At 42.9% G+C, this 21,346-nt stretch overlaps 1 protein-coding gene across 3 annotated transcripts; it reads right to left on the bottom strand.

The window, feature by feature from the left end:
- On the bottom strand, positions 1 to 20,933 carry llgl2 (LLGL scribble cell polarity complex component 2). 3 transcript variants are annotated; one of them, XM_028970258.1, is made up of 26 exons: positions 20,798 to 20,933; positions 14,411 to 14,528; positions 13,626 to 13,723; positions 12,117 to 12,198; positions 11,899 to 12,014; positions 11,653 to 11,808; positions 11,035 to 11,197; positions 10,565 to 10,697; positions 10,144 to 10,198; positions 9,106 to 9,263; positions 8,792 to 9,003; positions 7,832 to 7,899; positions 7,451 to 7,604; positions 7,210 to 7,314; positions 6,483 to 6,775; positions 6,235 to 6,382; positions 5,566 to 5,716; positions 5,347 to 5,463; positions 4,757 to 4,923; positions 3,644 to 3,908; positions 3,322 to 3,484; positions 2,772 to 2,800; positions 2,294 to 2,341; positions 1,633 to 1,675; positions 1,424 to 1,479; positions 1 to 1,020 (listed from the first exon to the last, which is right to left on the bottom strand). In XM_028970258.1, exons 2-26 carry the CDS (start codon positions 14,483 to 14,485, stop codon positions 1,016 to 1,018), a joined length of 3,060 nt encoding a protein of 1,019 aa, XP_028826091.1. In that variant the 5' UTR covers positions 14,486 to 14,528; positions 20,798 to 20,933; the 3' UTR covers positions 1 to 1,015. The 3 variants fall into 3 exon arrangements, with proteins under 3 accessions (XP_028826091.1, XP_028826092.1, XP_028826093.1); XM_028970259.1 differs by having other exon boundaries at positions 20,655 to 20,923; XM_028970260.1 differs by lacking the exon at positions 2,294 to 2,341.
- Between the last annotated feature and the right edge of the window lie 413 nt (positions 20,934 to 21,346).

Below are 21,346 nucleotides of genomic sequence, written 5' to 3'. Positions count from 1 at the left end.
TTTGTGAAAACGTTTTACTCTAAAGAGTACACTGTAGTGTCGTTACAAATGGTAATTAGCGTTCATTTCTTATTTCCACCAAAAAAGTAGACATTCTAGACTCAATAAGAAAGAAACAAAACTGGGTTTGTTAGGAAATAGTACCAAATTATTTCCTTGTCGAATCAGAAAATGTATAAGCCAGTCCCCCATAAAACAAATTGACCATTAAAACTGGTACAGATATTCATATACATATATATTAAACATTTCGCTACAATATTTAAAAATTACATTCCTAAATTACATCGTCTTAGGTAGCAATTAAAAAAATACATACAAAAATGAAAAAAAAAAAAAAAAAAAAAAAAGGCCCCTGGTAAAAAGGTGTTCCCCTTAAAAAGTACAGCAAACACGTGCTACAAAATAGTGAAAAGTACCTAGAACAAGTCTGATCGGTCTCACTGTACTCTCGCACGTCTGGACGGAGAGGTAGCATCACTAATGCTTTACGTGCGCTACGCCCGATATACAGCTGAGCTATACATGTGGTTCAACAGCAACTTCATACCCTCAGGTTTGCTTATTTCACAAAATCAGGGTCTTTAGCTAACAGTTATAAAATGTTTAAAATCTTTTCCCTCCTTTAAATTATGACAATATTTTAAAAAAAAATAATTAAAACACAAGCCCAATGCCTCTCCCTTTGGGGTCCAAGCTCTTTTGTATACAGAGGATCGGGGGTCGGGCGATTGTGCAAACTCGAGCCGCTCAGGAGGCCAGGGAGTCAGGCGCTGGGGTTTCTTTGTAGGCATACAGCAGGCAAAATGGGAGTTAGTGGCTATACAGTGGTGGGTCGTGTCAGGCACAGTTGGTGGTCCCTCCGCCCACTCGTCCTCTCACAGGCCGGAGGAGTCCCCATCTTCCACTCACTTACAGGGACTCAGTAGTGACAGTTGCAGTAGTGTTCTTCAGATTTCGCTAGCGTGGATGGCAAACTGGAGAACTTGATCTATAGGCACAGGGCCACGGCCATTCAGTCTGTGGACAGAAGATGCTTCATCAGATGCATGTTTTTTTTTTTTTTTATAGAAGTAGCACTCTCTGACCATAATGAAAATGTAGTGTGCAGAAATAGACCATAATCTGATCTGGATTACCAGATATTGACTGAACCACAGCAGATGGTCCCTTAGCCTCTAACTACTGGAGAAAATTTTGCTTAAACAATAACAAAAAATAGTGCACAGTTCATCTCCCACCATGTGCACTATAATAAACACAAACTATGCCTGAAACAGTGAAATTCACCCCCCCCCCCCCCCGATTTGCTTTTAGAACTCGACTACTGGTTATACCTGCATTTTAATGCTAATACATGTACTGTATGTAGGAATTAATCCAGGGCCATTTGAAATGAAGCTGAACTTCAAGAGAATCTCACCCCGAGTGTTCAGTACCCTTCCCACTGTAGGATTCACACTGTTATCCAGGTAGGCCCTGAAACACAATGTAATGAAAACAAGACACAGAACCCACACACACATTTTACACACCATTGTATCCAGAGCAGTAGTAATATTTAGGGGACTCCAAGCATAAAGCCCCTTAAAAAAAACACTATAGAGCAAATCATACAAAAGTTTGACTTACATCTGATCTCCTTCCAGAGACTTCTGTATCTCCTGGAGTACCTCTGAAGAGAGAAAGTACATGAAGTGAAAAGTGATTGTCACTGTGAAACACTGCAGCACAGGACATGGTGATCCAACGAAATGTGTCCTCTGCTTTTAACATTCACCCTTAAGTGATCGATGGGCAGCCATGAAAGGCACCTGGGGAGCAGTGTGTGGGGATGGTACTTTGCTCAAAAAGATCAAGAAAATGTAAATTATTTCATAACTTTTTTTTTTTTTTTTAATTTCTGCCTCTTGCTGTTCAAATAAACCTACAACTGAAACCTACAACTTTAATGATTGACTTGTTAACGTACAAAATCAGCGAGGGATCAAATAATTATTTCCCCCACTGTATACTGATCTCTAGTGGAATTGTCATTTTCAATTTGACAATTAAAATGCAGTTAAATAATAATTGAAACAACCCTCCCCCCAGTCTCATGCAAAGAGCTCAGTGACTTTACAGGCTGCGAATGTCAAGTCAACAGTTCATCTTGCAGACATGATAGGAGTGATATGAGCATTTCAGACATATTAATTAAGCACATGTAACAAGCAGATGGCATTCTGTGGAGATATTCTATATTTTCTATATTTTCAAGTGCCAAATGCCTATAGGACTCTGGTGTACTCACTCTCGTCATTCAGCAAAGCATGCTCCATTACTTGTTTAGCAGAGACGTCTGAAAGCATACACAAACACAGATGCAGACACAACAGGAAGGCGGGTCATTTAGCCAACAGTGTGACCCATGCTTGGGGTTCACATGCATGAAGGAGAAGAGTAAAAAAAAAAACAAAAAAACAAACAAAAAAAACCAACTTTAAATTCTGGTTACTTTCGGCATAAAACAAAGGATTTGTTGTTAGGCATGCAACTGCACTGACTGACACATTTAGTTTAGTTTCCTGGAGTGCAAAGTGCTGATAAGGGAACTGTGGTATGGCAAAACATAAAAGCGGAGGATGACAAAACGTGACAACAGAGACGTGGCGTACTGTACGGCTCAGAAAGAGCAAAATGCATTTCTAATGTTGAGCGAATCATGTGATCTGAATGGGCCATTTTGTTATTTGAGGCCTTAAGGTGACAGAAAGGATCTGGGGTCTCACCAGCATCTCCGCTGTCTTTCTTCAGCTTCCTGCAACACACATACGACACACATTAAAGCAAACATAACTGAATTTCAGAAATGTACAAATTTTTTACATTTTGTATTCTAAGAAATCTGTATTAATCTGTACACGTTTTAAAATATGTTTTGTTACAGAAATTAGCATTTTGTTTATCTGAATCCAACAAATCTATTAATCAATACAGCACTGCTGATCGGATATTAAACAGACTCTTTTGAAATGAACATTAAGTCAGCTTCTGTCAGGGTGCTTTGGAAGTTCAGTGTTTTTTTTTCTAACAAACACTTGACTAATCGTTCAATTATCTACTTGGTACAATAGAAACCAGGGATGAAGGTGGATTTAGCTGACAGACGGGTATCAGATTTCACAGCAATTACAGGGACATCTGCCCTGTATGCTAAGGCTTACACCGGTCACAAGATCCCCTGCTTAATTACTGAGCTAATTAGGTGTGTTAGATGCAGACTAAAAGCTCAACTGTAAACTGCAACCGTGTCTTTTGGTCAGGCAGGACCACACTGACCTTGAGTCTTCTGTGAGCCTCCCGTCCTGTTGCGTCTGGTTTGTATTTGAAGTGCTGATTGGAGCCTTCGAGTTGGACGACTCCACGAGGCTTCGAGGTTCAACCAGACAGCGTGCAGAGAGGGAGAATCGCTCAAACTCCGATGGGGAGATGAGATAGAAACCTATTGTCAAATGAAATTTTCCATTTCATTTGATTTTCCAATGGGGCAGAGTGGAGAAATAATCAACATTTTTCATGACATAGTGTTATTTAAAAAGCACTCCTTGTGTGCCAGACTGTTAAATAGTTGAGTTCTCATTAAAAATGAAGAGTATCATACCCTGGCCATGCTTGGTAAAAACACAGGAGGCGATGCCACTGACATCTTCGCGGCGGATGCAGGGGTAGTGCACCTGCATCTTGATGGCAGGGAGGGAGACCACATGCAGGTCTCCAAGATTAGTGAGCACCACCAGCCCACTCTCGCTGTAGTCTTCCACTCGGCTGCTGCCAAATGAGGCCACACCCACACGACGCACACGGGATCCGTCTGTCGCTGTCAACTTGAGCTTCGTCTTTGCGCTTACCTTGGGTAGCGTGAACAACTGCGGACATAACAATACTAATAAATACTAATACAAAACAATAAAAAAATAAGTTATAGCACAAAAATTAAAAGGTCCCCAGACGTGAATTTTTCTGCTTTTATATTGGTCTTAGTGATCCCCTAATACTGAATTACAGCCACTCTTATCCAGTCACACAATAAGATTTAGTCAGGATGCGCCGTTTTGGTGTATCTAGCTTTAAATGCTAATGAGGAAAAGAGAGGCGGGACAAGGAGGAGGTTGAGTGGAGAATTCGCGGAAATGGCGTCGACAACACCATTCACCAACCACAGTGTTTGGCACAGACATTAAGTCATGTCTGCGTTTTTCCCGAAAGAGTAAAATTAACCCACTGGTTCTTCTGTGTGATAGAACAAAAAAAATAATTTTTTTTTTTTTTTTTACAGCTTTGCATGGAAAGCATTTCTTTGCATGTTTGGAAACAATAATGGTCAGTGGAGTTACTTTTTTAGGGGAGTGGTGGGAATTTCTCAGGGTGGGAAAAGCATAAGAGAGGGGAGGTAACCTTTCCCCTTATCCCAACATAAGAGGACACATTCCAGATCAGACCAACTGCGCTGCCGCGCTCTGAATGGTGTAGCAGGATGATCAAAGCACTCTTTACACACATGACCATTTCTAGCCACCAGGCTAGACAGGCAAGGTGAACTATTATTAATGTTAAATAATCTCACAAAATAGGAGACCTTTGTGATTATGACATTATATGCACAATCAATTCATAATGCAATTAACCAATCAGCCAATCAGAAGATTAGCAGAAAATGTCACTAATTCCCAAGAAAGGCCAACTGAAAAGGGATTTGGACAAGAGAGATCCTGACCTTGATCTGCTCCTCTGAGACAACAAGCAGGTGGTGGGACCCCAGCATATCAGGGCTTCGGGCCAGGTCATGGGCGACCTCCAGGGGTTCAGGGAGCGGTGCTCCACGTCCGTCTAAAATCGCCAAGCCTACTACAGGGGCGCGGTGCATTAACTGGATCTCCTTGGCTGCAGATACAGGTAGAAACGAAAGCAGGTGAGACTCTTGACTCGACATGTAAGAGCCAAATTACTGGCAAAACTTTAATATCTTGTGCAACAGGCAATGTAGGTGTGACTGTCTGCAACTCATTACCACATTTCACAAGGCACAATTGCTCAGTGAAAAGTGCCATTTTATAGCAAACAAGCCCCTTAACAAACACCACTGCTTTAAATTTGGCTTGGAAACAAGGGGAAAAGCTAAAAATTCCATTCCAATTTACTTTTATAGTCCCCTCTACCAAAACAGCAAAACCACTTCTGCCCACTAGATAGCACCAAAAGGCAATGAGATCACAAAGAGATATGTGCATGTGCGAGTGGGGGGAAGAAAAGAAAGGAGAAGAAAAAATTTTGTGCTTTATTTGAATGAATGGGAGGTGATTTTACCTGGGTGTGCAGTCACTTTGTCCTCCATCCTACGTTCCACTGGGGGGAGACGAATCACGTAGGCAAAAACTGCTCCACCATTGGTTCCCGCCCATAGAGAGGGTGTGCTATGGCCACCTAGGTAAAGAGTTTTTATGTTAATGGGGATTAACATAAATAGAATATATGGGTGGGTGTGTGTTCTCAGAACGGTGTTGAAAAGGGTTCAGGTTGAATCACCATCAGACATGAAGGAGTCAGCGAAGTAAAGTGTTCGCACTAGTCCGGTGAAGGAGTCGTCAGACGAACGGGCTTCAATCTTCCTCTGCACCGGAGCTAGCTCCATGTCCTGCAAGTTTTCAGCATCCAGGCGTGCGTTAATCTCTTGCAGCTAGACAAACACACAGAAGAAGGGTTCAATGGAAACTTCAGTCAGAAAATAATTAATTCTTTTTTTGGTTATACTTTATTAATCTTGAAGGAAATTGTTTCTCTGCATTTAACCCATCAGCCTTGGTGAGCAGTGGGCAGCCATGACAGGCGCCCGGGGAGCAGTGTGTGGGGACGGTGCTTTGCTCAGCGGCACCTTGGCGGACCTGGATACGAACCAGCAACCTTCTGATTACGGGGCCGCTTCCTTAACCGCTGCCCCAAAATTCATTAGGAGGAATACAGGCTCCTCAACCACCAAAACAATTGCAGGACAGATTGAGCAAAAACATTTGAAGCTAAAATGTAGAGTATTCATGTGAATTGAAAGAATTGGTGATTAAATGGAAGGTTATGAATAAAAAAAAATTATAATAATAAGTCCAAGCTCATCAAGTGCCAGAATCATGAAAGACTGGAGTTCCAATTATACTCCAAGTGAGTTGCTGGATGCTGACAATGCAGGCAGAGGATCTGCACCTTGGCTGCATTGTTGCCGTGGTGCTTGCGCATGGACACTCTGCTACGGCGGATCCGTCGGAAGGACTGGCGCAGAGACTTCTTAATGGACTTCACACGAGACAGCGGGCCCTCCAAAGCCAACTGGTCACTGGGATTCAGAGTGCACCTGTGACCGGATACACACAAACACAATTTACATTTTCTTACTATGAATTAGAAAGAAAGAAAAAAAAAATCCAAACAGATCCAATTAAAAGGCACCTCACCTGACCATGATGTTGGTTCTCTGCTGATAGTCGTAAAGGCCAAAGCCGTGACTGGTGCCAAAAGCCACCAGTTTCCACTCGGAGTGCAGCGCGATGGCAGTCACTACCGCTGGAGGCAGACACTGCACCAATGCGAAGGGTTGGAAGCCGGGTGGAAAGGTGACTGGTTCATGGCGCACATCCAGCCGGGCCTGGCCCTTCCAGCGAAAGCCCTCCTGGCCCTGTAGAAGGTCCACTACAGTGGCCTCCACAGTCTGCTCTGCAGCCTCATCATTTAACTCCATCACTAGGACCTAATTTAAAAAAAAAAAAAAAAAAAAAGTACTGATCCCGTTAACCATTCACCTAGAAGGTCTGTATAAGACAGAAAAGTTAAATTGGTAAAATTGCCACAAACCAGATGCAGCCTCAGCTGAAAGTTATAGAGGGCAGCCATCTGGTTACCCAAGTTTATTTAACCCTAATCCATCCGCAAAGAGACTAAAGAGCCTACAACCCAGTACTCTATACAACTCATAAGATTTGCCAGCAACGCTGCTTTGGCCTCAATCGCCGTTGACACTTCAGTATTCCTGTTATTGATGTCTGCAGACATGGCACGATGTCCTGACACTAATCTGTGATATCAATGAACAGGAAACAACTGAAAGTCCCTAACTTAAAAACACACAAGGTGGACGTTTGAATTTTGACCCCAAAATGCAGTCCTTAACAGAGGTGAACTCACCTGCCCTGCAGTGCCTGCCACGGTCAGGTAGCCGCTGTATTTACAGAGGTGGATCTTCTGCACGCCCAGCCGAGGGTCATCGCTGTAAGGGTCAAAACATCCGACCTGGAACACAAAGAAAACTAGAAATAGTTATCATTACAAAACAGATCACACAGGTTACGTAATGCGAAACCTGAGTAATCTCACCACAAAACCTGTTCTGATGTCTGGTAAGAAAAGGATGCTTGAGGCTACTGACCTTGCGGAAGGGCGGCCACTCCCCCTCTGCGCCTTGGTTCATGTTGTCATTGGGGTCAGCGTCCGTGTGGAAGACACCAGCTGTGCTTAGTTTGTACATGGGATACAGACAAACCCCTGATGCGTCCCAAAATCGTACAGTCCCGTCCTCATGTCTGTAGAGGAGTTGGGTTAAAACAAGTCAGACCAGTAGAATCATGCAGATGAAATCAGAACTAATGGCATTACAAATCTGTGGGTTCTGTGAATTAAACTTCTGATATAAGATGTCTAGCATTACAGTGGTTTTACCAGATCGCTTTTGTGATCCTGGTGTGGGCATGAATCATTATCTTATTCTTGCATATCTAATGCTTCGGCGCATTTTGCAAGTTACACTCACCCTGTGAGAAGCAGGTCTCGCTGTGGGGGGTCTGGAGCCAGATTCTTACCACCGTTAATAGGCCACGGCTACAGTCAGAAAACATGCTTGTCTCAGTTGCTATGTTCTGGGTTCTTACACATTTTTATAAAAGAATTTCCATGACACTTCAATTACACTACTTCTGTAGAAAATACTTAACTTCTGTACGTGATGCACAGGAAAGTTACTTTAGCCCTATAACTAGTAATCAGAACTATGAAGTTTGACATGTATGTAGTAATTGTTGTGCGTTACAACTGGCTAGTTCAATATAAAGTTATGACAAAAGCCATTCAAGCATTTTGAAAACTTCTGTGAATAAAATTCTGTGAACTCTATAAGCATTCAGACAAAAATATTGCACCAATTACTTTAGTGTTTAATGGGTGTCAAAACTGCACAATACTTTAATAAAATAATGTTTATGCAATACCGATATATGCAACTAAAACGAACAAGATGGTATGTCACAAGTTTAAAAGCTACACGGGTGCTGTTAAGTTTAACACATGATAGCCAGTTACAATGTGGTTCATTGTATGAATATTAATTAAGCCTGATGTACCATTCAATATAACATATATAACCTGAACTTTCAATGCCTGGGTCAATTTCATTGAAATTAATAAAAAATGTACATTGCAAGAGGTAACAGTGTTTCAAATGTCTGCACAATTTTCAGTTTTAAATACATTGAAATTAAATAATGTTTCACATTTTCTGAGTACACATCTTAAATACTAGAACAAGTAAAAGTGCAAATATAACAAAATCTGTGCATTTTGGTTTCATTTTCCAGAGAATTGCCCATTGACAAGCCTAAACACCAACTGTATTTGATGAGTTTTGTACAGTGATCATGTTCTTAAGCATGGTTGTATCTACATAATGCAAGGAAATAGTTATATATATATATAAAAAAAAAAAAAAAAAGCCCACCTTGCGTGAGTAGTGTGTGTTCTGCAGCTCCCCAGTGGCAAGAACCCTCTCCCACAGTTTGAGGGGGATGCTGGAAACATGATGTGAGCAGGTGATGGCAGAGCAGTGCAGAGGCACTAGGTAGGGCGTCTGGATGACAGGCCAGCCCTCCGACTGCAGGTCGACCACTACCAACTCCTCCTCCACCAGCACCACCAGAGCACTAGGCTCACCTGGAAAAGTGGACCAAGGCCTTGAGGTCAGACCGAGTTGGACATACACACATGCATTTAGTGAAACAAAGCATGATTCCTAGCACCAGGCTGACAGTTTACCTTTGTTGAGCTGCTTTCCTTCCCTGATGACAAAAAAGTCGATGATGCGTGAAGTGAAGTCCAGGGCTATGTGGGTCTTGCTGTGGATGACTGAGATGCAGTGTCTGTCTCCATAGCTGGCCCTGGGCATCCCACCACTGAAGATGAGATATGGGGGACTGCAAGAGAGAAAAATTTACATTTTAAATAGAATATTGGCCTTATCAGATATGTTTTCCAGGGTCTAGATAACCACATGGCACCAAATGTGATACTTTGTAGTATGTGTTTTAATTAGTTATGAAAGAGGGGGAATAATCTAAAAAAAAATCTTCATAACCCTTCATGAAAGTGAAGTGATTGTCATTGTGAAGCACAGCAAACTGTGTGTCCTCTGCATTTAACCAATCATCCTTAGTGAGCAATGGGCAGCCATGAAAGGTGCAGTGTGTGGGGACGGTGATTTGCTCAGTGGCAGATTCGGGATTCAAACTGGCAACCTTCCGATTGCGGGTCTGTTTCCTTACCTGCTATAATGTGTATCAATCCACAAAAATCTCTTTAGATGCATGTGATGAATTCATAAATGAAAAAACGACTAGCGTTTTTAAGCTAAAACTTTATATTTATATGGTTATTTCTGAAGCGTTAAATTGAAAGCTGCCTCACAGTTGTTTTGGCTGAGGGCTTTCCAGCTCAGCACAGATTAGTACTTTCCCGGTCTTAAAAACAAGTGGCATTCAGGATAAAGGTGGGAGAATCCTGCTTTAGATAACACCTGAAGGCTTAGTGTCTCAAAACTATATATAGTCATAATCAGAAGGAAAATAATGTGGAGGGAAAAGGATGGCCATAACCATAGAACAGAAAAGCGTGAGTTTGCCCTGCGTAGTTAAACATTATCTAGAAGTGGTGAGTCACACGGAGTACTTCCTGGATCAATGACATAGCAAGCAAACATACCTATTTCCCTCACTCGCGTGTGTGCTCTCTCTCTCTCTCTCTCTCTCTCACACACACACACACACACACACACACACACACACAAAACACACCTACCCTTGTTTTGTTGGCAGCTGAAGAATTTTGGAAATGGCTTTGCAGGGAAAGGAACCTGATTGAGATCAGTGGAGAAGACTTGGCTCAGTTATGCAATCACATACCAAACACATGAGATCACACTATTCTCACACTTTTCATAATCTCAACACAAAAGTCAAATGAGAGATGGTGAAATTAGCCTGAATACTTATGATTTTCCTGGGGGAAAAAAAAGATGAAAAATTGACAAATGCTACAATTTGAATATTACAAAAGGCTGGTCACCTTTTTACAACCTGTATAACAATATTGCATTGTTATACAGGTTTTTTTTATACAGGTTTGCTGAAATTTGTTTGAAAAACAATTCATAATTAAAAAATGTTGATCAAGTTTGATATGGATTGTGTGTGTCTGAGTAGTCAACGTTTAATCTCACCGTAAGGCGTTTCCTGCTTATTGGGCTGCGACTGGACATCTTCTTCGCTCACAGACCAGTGGCAGTAGCTTCCGTCGCTATGGGAACTGATTATGGTTATTCCATCCTCCATCCACCATACACTCTCCAGTTGCTATAGAAGAAAGAGAGCTCTTAAATTTAAAATGTTACTTCCTATATATACAAAATTTCACAATACAGTGTTCTATTCAATCCTGCTTTATTAAAACAAAGAGAGGGAACTATTTTCAAACTGGTGCTTACACAGCACTATGAGTTAAGTGTGGGGCTTCTTCGTTAGTGTGCACAAGGCATTTACATACAAAAATAAAACAAGAAAATAAACGGCCACAAAACTTTCAAAAACATTTCAAATGAGAAAGCATTGTGTATGAGTAGTCAATCGGGATCCATTTTAAAGTCTACAAAAACAACATTTAAATGATAAAAAAAAAAAAAAAACTCAGTACCTGTGTTCCCAAAAAATGCTGGACAGCACACTTTTTCTGCAGGTCCCACAGCACCATCAGGCCACGGCCATATCCAATCAGGACCTGCTGTGGGTTCCGTGGGTTCTCTTGCAGAGCTTCGACACACTCCAAGTTCCGCCGTGGGCCATACTCCTCAGGAATTCTGGGTAGAGTGAGAGAAAAAGACCCTGAGCATCTAAAAACTGCCAGAAAAACAACATTTTAAGATTAAATGAAAGTGTTAACAGAAATTTCAAATGTGGGGGAAAAAACTTCCTCGAGGGTGTGTTTCACACTTAAGAAGAAGCAGATTTGTTTCCAACCCAATAAATTCAACAATTAGATCTACAGCACAGGCTCAACTTAGTGAGGGGAAAACCAGTCAGTGTACCAGATTAGTGTACTGCCTGTTCCAGAAATTTCTATTATTTTAAAGTCTCACAGCACTACTCTTTTAGAATACAACGTTTAGCATCTGTGTTCACAGCTTGTTATTAATCATAAAGCATGTGACACCTCGTAAGCAAAAACGGCTGGCTAAGAGTTGTTAATATAGCCTAGGAAGGGGAGGGGGAAGAAGAAAAATGAGTACCATTCTTTTTTTTTTTTTAACTCTACCTCTTCTGAATATCCTCTACACTGATATTCCTCTCTTCCAGTTCCCTGAAGCCAGGCACCTCCACCACAAACACATGGCCTCCTTCTGTACCCAGTAGCAGCTCGCCTGAAGAAAGCGCCAACACAGACGTCACCCTCGTCACGCTGGGTGGTGCCCTGTCGTACGCATACACATTTGCAGTTAAAGGTGTGCTTCAGGAGTACATAAATCTGCCCTGAGCACATTTCTCCAGTCCCTTCCCTCACCCTGGGGGACCGGTAAGAGTGAAGCGGCCGACTTCCAGCAGCTCAGACACACTGTTGTGGGCCCTCAGGGTCCACATGTGGAGACTGTTATCATCCAGCAAGGTAACCAATTCCAGCTAAATGAACACACACACAAAGCAGATATTGAGATTTAACACAATACAAAAGCAGATATACAGGTTCAAACCAGATGATAAGCAATAATTGTTTCCACTTACCTCATTTGGAAGGAAATGCACTTGAGTCACTGCTGCGTTTTCATCATGCAGACCCATAAACTCCACACCAGGAGCCCCGTAGCTTACATCAAGACATTAAGGAAATCAAACACACACCTACCGATAATGAAATTTAATTTCTAAAGTAGTCTTAAAGCAATTCTGGCACAACATAAAAGTGTTCAAAATGAACAAATCAATATTACCTGGGGGAGGGATACTGATTTTATCGATATTTTTACTGACATAAGCTCATGCTTATACTTCCTTTTTCTTGTTGCTAGGGCATGTCTGAAGATCTAGAAGAATAAAGGGCTAATTTAGCCAGGGTTTTAAAGCCTTGGCTACACATCCAAATTATGTGTTTTCATTTATTGGCGGTTAAGGAACCATGAACATCACATACAAAACAGTGTTAACTGTAATTACTGCAATTCCATTGGCAATAATGGCACATGAAAGAATTCCCACAGATAAAACAATGACATTTATCAATACTAACATTCTAAATAGACCCTGTTACCGGTTGACTTTTTGAGTTGCTCGATTGTGCTTCAAAATAAATTGAAATTGGACTGTACAGGCACATTTTCCCCGACCATATTCTCTGAAATTCCTGTACAAATGTGGGATAAACTTATGACAACCCTGACGACAACCTGGGGCAGTGGTCTCCTAGCAGTGAAGGAAGCGGCCTTGAAATCAGAAGGTTGTCTGTTCGAATCCTGAGCCGCCAAGGTGCCACTGAGCAAAGCACCGTCCCCACACATGACAATCACTTCACTTTCACATTCAAAAAATGACAACCCTTAAAAGACAGCGTTACTTCCTCAGAGTTTGCGCAAGCCTGATCAAAAAATGGACCCAATCATGGTCCAGCATAGATCAGCAGTAATTTACGTGACTTTTTAAAAGGAGAAACGCGGAAACGGAAGTGCTGGAATATGGAAGCAACGTGACGTGGTTCACTATGTGAAGCCAGCAAAGATGTGAAGCCAACTACAGACCTGCTCTAGTTTCAAACGTTGTAGTCTTACAGGAACGACATACTTTCATGTGTCAATCCGATGTCAATAACTTCATATGTTTTTTTTGTATTCCAAAGCTTTATGGCCTGGAAAATTCTCTTTTCAAATTTCAGGTTTTTAATGACCGCAGGAACCCCGATTGCCTACAGTAATGTACGTGGAATCTGTTGCCCTACAGTGCAGTCATTACTTCTGTACAGCGATGAAGTGAAAGCACCAGACCCTGTAGTGGTGCAACAGCATGGGGATGAATAATGCATGCCCTGCCAGAATTATGAAACAAATAAACCGGTCAATAATGCCTAAAAATGAGTGTGTGAGATGAGTGTATGGGTGTGCGAGCATGTGCGAGTAAGAATGACGTGCCTAAAAGACTGTTTGCAGTCCGTGAGTAAGTTTCGCTTTCGCAGTGTTCCCCATTCCTCCCCACATTTTAACTGTTTACTGACCATGCCTGTAACTGAGCAGCAGGTAAGGATACAGCTTGATTGCTCCTGATCGAGTGCCGATGGCCAAAAGGTCCAGACTGGGGCTGTAGCCCAAAGCGCTAGGCTGGTGAGGGAAGCCATGTTCCACTGTCTGCAGAAAGAGTGCGGTTAGTCTATTCAATCAAGGAATGAATGCATTTACGTCTAAAAAATTTTATTATACATGTCTGCACAAAGAAAGAAAAGAAAAAAAGTGTGGCAAAAATAATGGCATTGTTGAGCTACTGTAATCTTTTTAATTATATATGGAGTCATATTAAAATTAACGAATTTATTAGCTTTAAGATGCAAATGCAAAACCAAATATTAAACTATGGCGAATGGAAAATCTCTATTTTATTGAGAATTTTTTTTCATTTTACTCAAAGAAAAAATGTTCATGTGACATCAGGCGCTTGCCTGGTATGCTATGTTGCAACATAACTGGATTAGAATACAAGAATATTATCGGCTATTGGATCAAAGTATATGATTATCATTGGGATTTGCTGGCCAAAAGCAGATGTAATGCTGTCGATGAGGCGGTTGTGATTAACCGTCAGTGGGTGTGGTTATGCGGGTAGTGGTAAAAGCCTTAAAGGAAGTGGTCATATGAATGAGGTGTGAGGGATGGCGGCAACCGTAGGAAACCGAACTTTATTAGCCAAAATTACTGATGAATCACTGAAAATGATTTATGGCAGGGTGACAATGACTAAGCACTATAATAAACTGCTATAAACTAGATTTAACATCGATGTTAAGAAGCAGATTGTACTGATTAAGAGAGGCAGCGTACCTTGTTGAACTGGAAGAGCTCCTGTTTAAGCTTGTCCCGCTGCGAGTCGTGACCGTGTCGGCGGAACCGCTTCATCCTCGCGGAGCGAGACCCCTCACCTCGCTGTGCCCTTTCTCAACTGCCCAAGAGAGAGAGAGGGATAGGGAGAGAGAAGGAAGAAAGAGTGAAAGAATTTCAGGTTGGGCGGGTCTCTAAACTTCTGCATTGTTGTGTGGGGGATAGAGGAAGGATCCAATATCACCTCTGTCAGTGTCACTGGGGGAAACGAATGGTCACGTGATCGCAGGCGACACACAACAAAACCATGAGAAAGTCTTACTCAGATCTGTGTCAGCAGACCAACGAGTGGTGGTGGAGGGGAAGGGGGGGAGAAGGGGGGAAAGGAAAAAAAAAAAAAAAAAAAAAAAAAAAGAAGGAATCTGGAATGTCTGGGGGGAGGGGAGGAGATCGGCCCAGGACGTGGACAAATCTCCCCGCCCCCAGCGCTCTCCATCACATAGGAGACGAGAGCTGAGGGTCGAAGGTCGCCACAGGCACAACTGAAGCACCTATTGTTCTCCGTGGCTGCGAGTTGCGCTGCTATCGCAGCAGCTGAGGAGAACACCTGTTACGCAGAAGACCGTTGCCGCACCACACTGGTTCAGGAACAGGGAAAAAGGGGAAGAGTGGGCGAAGGGGGGGGCGGGGCGCTCTGCTTTTTACTCGCCGATCATTAGGTTTAAAGGGCACACAGAAATAATTCATCAGCAGCTCCGCAAGCCAATCCATGGAACGTTGCTCCGGGCAGAATGAAACAAAACGACTGCATTGAGGTCAATGGATCAGAGGAACCGATAACAAATGAACAAACGGGGGGGGAAAATAAAGCCTGAAGGCCCGTACCGGCAACGTCTTCCAATCGCGGCAGTGTTTCAGTACAATACGTACTGAGTGTTTTCCACACACTTTTGAGTCACAGCCTGACTCACCAGACGGAATATTTCTACTCTTATGTCCACCACTAGCCGAGACATCTGTCAGCACACACGTGGCAGTCATCCATGCTTTTAAAAATAAAAATGAAAAGAAAAACTGTCAGGCGCTTAGGTTCCTTTGCTGGAAGGAGAGGGCTGGGGACTTTTGGTGGCTCCAGGAGAGCAAAAACGAGAGCATTGGGGGGCCCAGATTGGTCCATGGACAACGGCAGAGTGGGAGGTCTCCTTTCTCAAAAGCCAGGCTGGGCTTTTATGAGGTAGGAGGAAGAAAAAAAAAAAATAGATAGAGAACTTCCCTTTCAGCCAAAAAGAGATATAGGTTAAAAACGTAAAGGCTGATCTCGTCTGTTGAAGTATTCCAGGGAGAAGAAACTGCCAAACATGACTCCAAAAACAAAGGCAAAAGAAAAAGGATACAGAATAAAGATTTAAGAATATGGTATTGTATACTCATACAAATTAAGTCTCTATTAAGAAAGAATACACTATGCTTTGTACTTCAGATTCTACCTTTATTAACATCTTTTACCAATCAATATCAGCAATCCATAGTACATTAATCAGTGATTGAAAACTCAGTTATTTGATAATCGATACTGAGGAGTCTGGATGTGTGGGTGAGCCTAGGTAACACAATGACTGTACATACTCTCCGTCTACACAAGTACAGCGAACAAACCTCGAGGAGAAGACTGCTGTCTGGAAACAAGTTAATAATCAAGGGGGAGGAAACCACTTTAACCTCGTCCACAACGACCTTGCTTCACCAATAGATAAACATGGAAGCGGTTGCTGTGTAAAGTCACCCTGGAAGTCTTACAGTGGTTGAGAAGTTTCGAAAGAGCCTGCCGATTCAGTCTCTCAGTTTGCGGTTTCGGGACCAGCGCTGGTAGACAGAACTCTGACACAGCGGCCATGTTTGAACAATTTCCTTCTGTCCAATGTCCATCACACTCGGGTCACTAAACGGATTTTCTACATGTTATGTGATTAAGCTTTGAAAGTGCGCACTTTTGACCACAAACTTCGTGTGACTCAGCCCGGTGTATTAATTGCACTGCTATATGCGTACTTATTACAATGCAGCAGAACACACTGTGGTATATTTAGAGATGTGATATATCAGTTTGTGAGATGTCTTACACCTCCACATCCATCTTCTTCTGACTATGTCTCCAATTTACAAGTTATAGACTGCGGTCGGTCAGACAACCACCGCACCATTTATCAGGGGTCAGATTCTGACCAAAGCCGTACTGCGGTCACTACATTACTGCAATGTTGGCCCAAACATCCAGCCAACATCCTACCCCTGCACATGCATTTAACCCAACACCCTCAGTGAGCAGTGGGCACTTGGTGGCACATTGGCGGTTTGGGTTTTGAGTGAGATTCGCTACCCCATAGACTACCTCATCATTACATAAACAAAGGGTATTTTAATCCCATTTTCATGCAGATCTTTCATGCATTTCTTCTTCTTTATTTCAAAACCACCAAATAATTGAGAAAAAAAAAAAATCTTAATTGGTTAGTTGCAACCCTACCACGTACCAACTAAGCCTACAAGTCAGCAGAGACATTTATCATATGTTACAGGGACAGTCCCCCCTGGAGACACTCAGGGTTAAATGTCTTGCTCAGGGACACAATGGTAGTAATGGGCTTGAACCTGAGACTTTCTGGTCTTCTGGCTCAGAGCCTACTGGGCTACTACTCCCCAGTTGCATGAACACGGTCTGCAAAGGTGACATAACCGCTTCTGCATGAGTGCCAAGTTTGCACTTCTGAGAACTACTAGACCTATATGCCAAAAACTGAAAGAAAAAAAAAAGTGTGAGGACATGATTTAATTCAGACACCATCAAATTGTCAGCATGGTCGCGGACATAAATAAATAATAATAATAAAAAAAAATATTGACCTTAGGGAATCACTAATTGACTTCCTCTTCCACATCGAATCCCTGCTGCTGATCTGAGCCATGCTGGCGTCACATCTAAATGGCAGCGCAACCGTAAGTGCTGCCCTGTATCAATTTAACGCACAACATCTAATTTGGTTACTGTTCTAATTGATCAGACACTAATGACACACTAGCTTTAGACATGTCATTTGCAGAAGCATCTTGTACACACGGTGCACTCTGTGTTTAAGTGGGCAGCCATGAAAGGTTCCCCGGGAGCAGTGGCACTGAACCCGCAACCTTCTGATTACAGACCTTCCGCTTCCTTACCCGCTAGGCCACCACTGCCCCATGAATCTGATGGAGGTGACAGAGAGGTATTTGGGAAGTGGCCTGCAATATGGATAAAGTGGTGGGCAGGAAGGAAAAACTAGGTCCACTCCCACCCAGTGAGGAACTTGCATGTCGAGCATGATTGAAGCAAATGTTGTAAACTGGCTGGTCATACGTCCATGCATAACATATACATGTGATTTAAGGAAAAACAACAAACCCGTGCCAAAAAAAATGATCTGGGCGACATTTAGTGGACAGAAGGGCTGTAACTAAAATTTTGTTGCAATAGACCCAAGAACATATGACCAAATATTGGATAAAAAAATGAAATTATTACAAATTACATTACTGCCTCACACACTCTTCAACAGTAGCCAACGGCCTGGGTAGAACGGTGGCTGTCTAGGCAATTTGGTCATGTTGGGTGGGGTGCTTTTTGTATATTTTGTTGTATTAGAACTTTAAGACCGGCACCCTTCTTCCACAAATTCAACAGATGGCTTCCTCTCAAATATAAGGCTCTCCTTTCCCATCTGGCATAAAACCAAAATGCTGTGGTAAGCACCATTTATTCAGTCAAAATGAAGCAGCGGTGCAAAGAAAACTGCGGACAAGTATTGGAGGAGGAATAAAAACGTTGCATTCCTGTTTGTAGAAATTTGCTAACAACTAAATTCGTGATCAGGACAATTTTGGAGGAATTTCTACATAAGTTCTACCTAAGTGTAGTGTAATACACTGCACAAGTAAAAAATGAGCCATGGCTCTCTGCAGGACCCAAACCCAACCTCTGTTAAGCAATGCATGGCATCTGAGGCATCCTATGAATTCCAAAGCTCTATGGAAAAGGGAGTACTTGGGACACACTCCGTGGCCATTAAGGTCGCACTAAGACAGCGCGCGGGTCGTGAAATACAGCCCGTCAACGAGAGGAGTCACCTTTACAAGGCTCTCGCTGTGTGTTTGCACACAAAACACGCAAACAAACCAGTCGGACTGCTGACAAAGTACCCGCGGGGGGAAGACTGCTGAAATCTTTGCATAATAAAATGTACTTCGCTGATCTTACCTGACTTACATTTACATTTACAGCATTTATCAGACTTACAATCAGTAGTTACAGGGACAGTCCCCCCCTGGAGCAACTTAGGGTTAAGTGTCTCGCTCAAGGACACAATGGTGGTAGGTGGGATTTGAACCTGGGTCTTCTGGTTCATAGGCGAGTGTGTTACCCACTGGGCTACTACCACTCTGACATCGCTTAATGAGCAGACAAATTATCGGTAGGAACGCAATACCATGTCCTGAAAGTGCTTCATATCTTGGCTTAATGAGGAGGATCACGGCACAGGTTATATTACTTGAGCACCAGATCAATTATAACTGGCCGCATCCTCACCCCACAACTGTTCTCTGCAGTCTTCCTTTCAGACAGCGTAAGATCTTGTCAGCGCTGCTGGGCGTGGTCCACAGGATGTCGTCCTGTGTCTCAACCCTTTCCTGTGTTCACTGGAGACGGACACGTTTTATAAACAGTAAAAAGCCATGATTGAGATACATTGGAGAAAATCAATGTAAAAACTTCAGCTCTCAATGCACTGAAAATATGACACCCTGATGGAGGTGGGTGCATTGAATGGCACATTCATGCATCTATGCATGGTTTTATTGCAAAGAACCCTATTGGATGGTCATTTGTATTGGAACATTATAAATGCATAAATAAAGTTTTCTTCGAAATTAGACGCTACAGTTTAGTGTCATTGTGGTCTTATTTTGAATGGGATACAGTTGTTTGGTGCATTAAAAATGGTTGAAGTCCAGTCGTCGCTGATGTTGTTAAATGACTCTGGTCGCTGGAAATGTCTGTTAATGACCCTCCGCATACATGTAGGGGAACCTGTGTGGTGGTAGTAGCCTAGTGAGTAACACACTTGCTCGCCTATGAACCAGAAGACCCAGGTTCAAATCCCACTTACCACAATTGTGTCCCTGAGCGAGAAACTTAACCCTAAGTTGCTCCAGGGGGGGACTGTCCCTGTAACCACTGATTGAAAGTGGCCCTGGATAAGGGCGTCTGATAAATGTAACTTCATCAGCAACTATTAGTCTGGCCAAATTCACACTAGTGCATCATCAGATGTGGGTTTAAACTGTCATTTACGTTTCATGGAAAAACAAAGACATTTCTACAGGGTTCTTGAAGATTGTTTGAAATTGTCATGACCTTTCAATTAGTGCAAGGCAAATTTGTCATGACCGTATGCATGTTCTCTGAAGTTTTAAACGTTGTGGGTCAGTCCAATTTCAATGACTTTTCGTATTCAAAAACTTTTCAAGGCCTGGAAAGTTCTCTTAAAAAAAAATCCCCCAAATTCCCAGGTTTCCAATGACCGTAGGAACCCCGCTTCTGAACGACCCCAAAACCTCCGAACGCCCCGGTGGGCGGTGACCGCATCGAGGGTCAGTCGATACTCACAAGTCATTACAGGGACACATTAACACACTGCGCCATTCATTCGGTGCCCGCGGAGCTCACTCTACCCGACAAACCGGTTCGGCGGAGCGGCGGCTGCCCCCTCCCCACGGATCCGGGTCTTACCTGGGAAAGCGACACACCTGTCTGGCACCAGCCACAACCGAGACTCGCCGTTTCCCAGCGCCCACAAGAACCAATAAAAAAAACGCTTTCATTTCTATCCGAGGCTTAAAAAAAAAGAAAAATAAAACTGGCATTTAAGGGCAACATTTAGTGGACGTGATAATGTTACGTTTAGCGCAAACAAGCCCAGTTTTTAGACATTTTCGGCTTTTTTTAATTCAAGAGCTCAATTGCAAGTTAGCAACAAAGCTAACGCGTTTGATTGAAATAGCGAGTTTCCTTCAGACGCCTAGCGGCTTAGCGTGATCTCTAAAGCGGAGTTTCGCTGCATTTTGGTGCCTGCGCGCAAACCCAGACACGGCGAGCGTGAGTAAAGGCCCCGGTCGAGTTTAGCACGACACCTGTGGAGGCCGCCAGTAAACTCACCTGTCCCAGCTGTCCACAACCAGTCAGCTACTGGTCCTCCAGAAGAAGGAGAAAGATACCCGGCGTCCGAACTTCACGAAATATTGCCAAGAAGAGAAAAAAACAAGGACATACATACACCTCCCGTCCCCCCCTAAACGTACCGCGCTTCGCATCCACTCCTCCAGCCTCTCTGTGTCCCACGGGGGGTTAAAGCAAGTTGAGTTCGGCGTTCGAGCTGGGCACAACACGGACTCGGAATCGGTCTGAGCCCGGACTCCTCCTTCCTTCCTTCCTTCCGGAAGCCGCTTCCGTCCAGCAGGGGGCGCCGCGCCCACTCACTTTGGAAGCGCGCCACGGTTGCCAGGTCCGCTTGATGTAAGTGAATTCAGTTTTTCGTGATCGAAAAGAAGATCAAAAAACGTCACAACACTGAATCAAAATTTGCCGGTTCAAATACCGAACGGCCTAGGAGCGCCTTTCAATGGCTGCCCACTGCTCACTAAGGGTCATGGGTTAAAAGCAGAGGATGCATTTCGTTGTGTCACCGTGTGCTGTGCTGCAGTGTTCCACAATGACAATCACTTTCTTTCACTTTTCACTTAAACATTTCTTTACTTGATGAGATTTGGTTGAACGTATTATTCAATCAAATTTATTGTATTGATATTAGTGGAGTCTTTTTACTCTTACACATTCCTTTTAACACCAGA

This window comes from Denticeps clupeoides, chromosome 2, assembly GCF_900700375.1.
Source record: "Denticeps clupeoides chromosome 2, fDenClu1.1, whole genome shotgun sequence".
Taxonomy (NCBI): Eukaryota; Metazoa; Chordata; class Actinopteri; order Clupeiformes; family Denticipitidae; genus Denticeps; species Denticeps clupeoides.
The sequence above is the reverse complement of the archived record's forward strand: the minus strand, read 5'-3'. Positions and strand labels throughout refer to the sequence as shown.

Coding starts and splice junctions, on each gene's coding strand:
- llgl2 (XM_028970258.1), bottom strand. CDS start 14,485: ATGAAGCGGTTCCGCCGACACGGTCACGACTCGCAGCGGGACAAGCTT. Junction 3,485..3,643: donor TTTTACCAAGCATGGCCAGG/GTATGATACTCT, acceptor ATTTGACAATAG/GTTTCTATCTCATCTCCCCA. Junction 1,480..1,632: donor TCTCTGGAAGGAGATCAGAT/GTAAGTCAAACT, acceptor ATTGTGTTTCAG/GGCCTACCTGGATAACAGTG.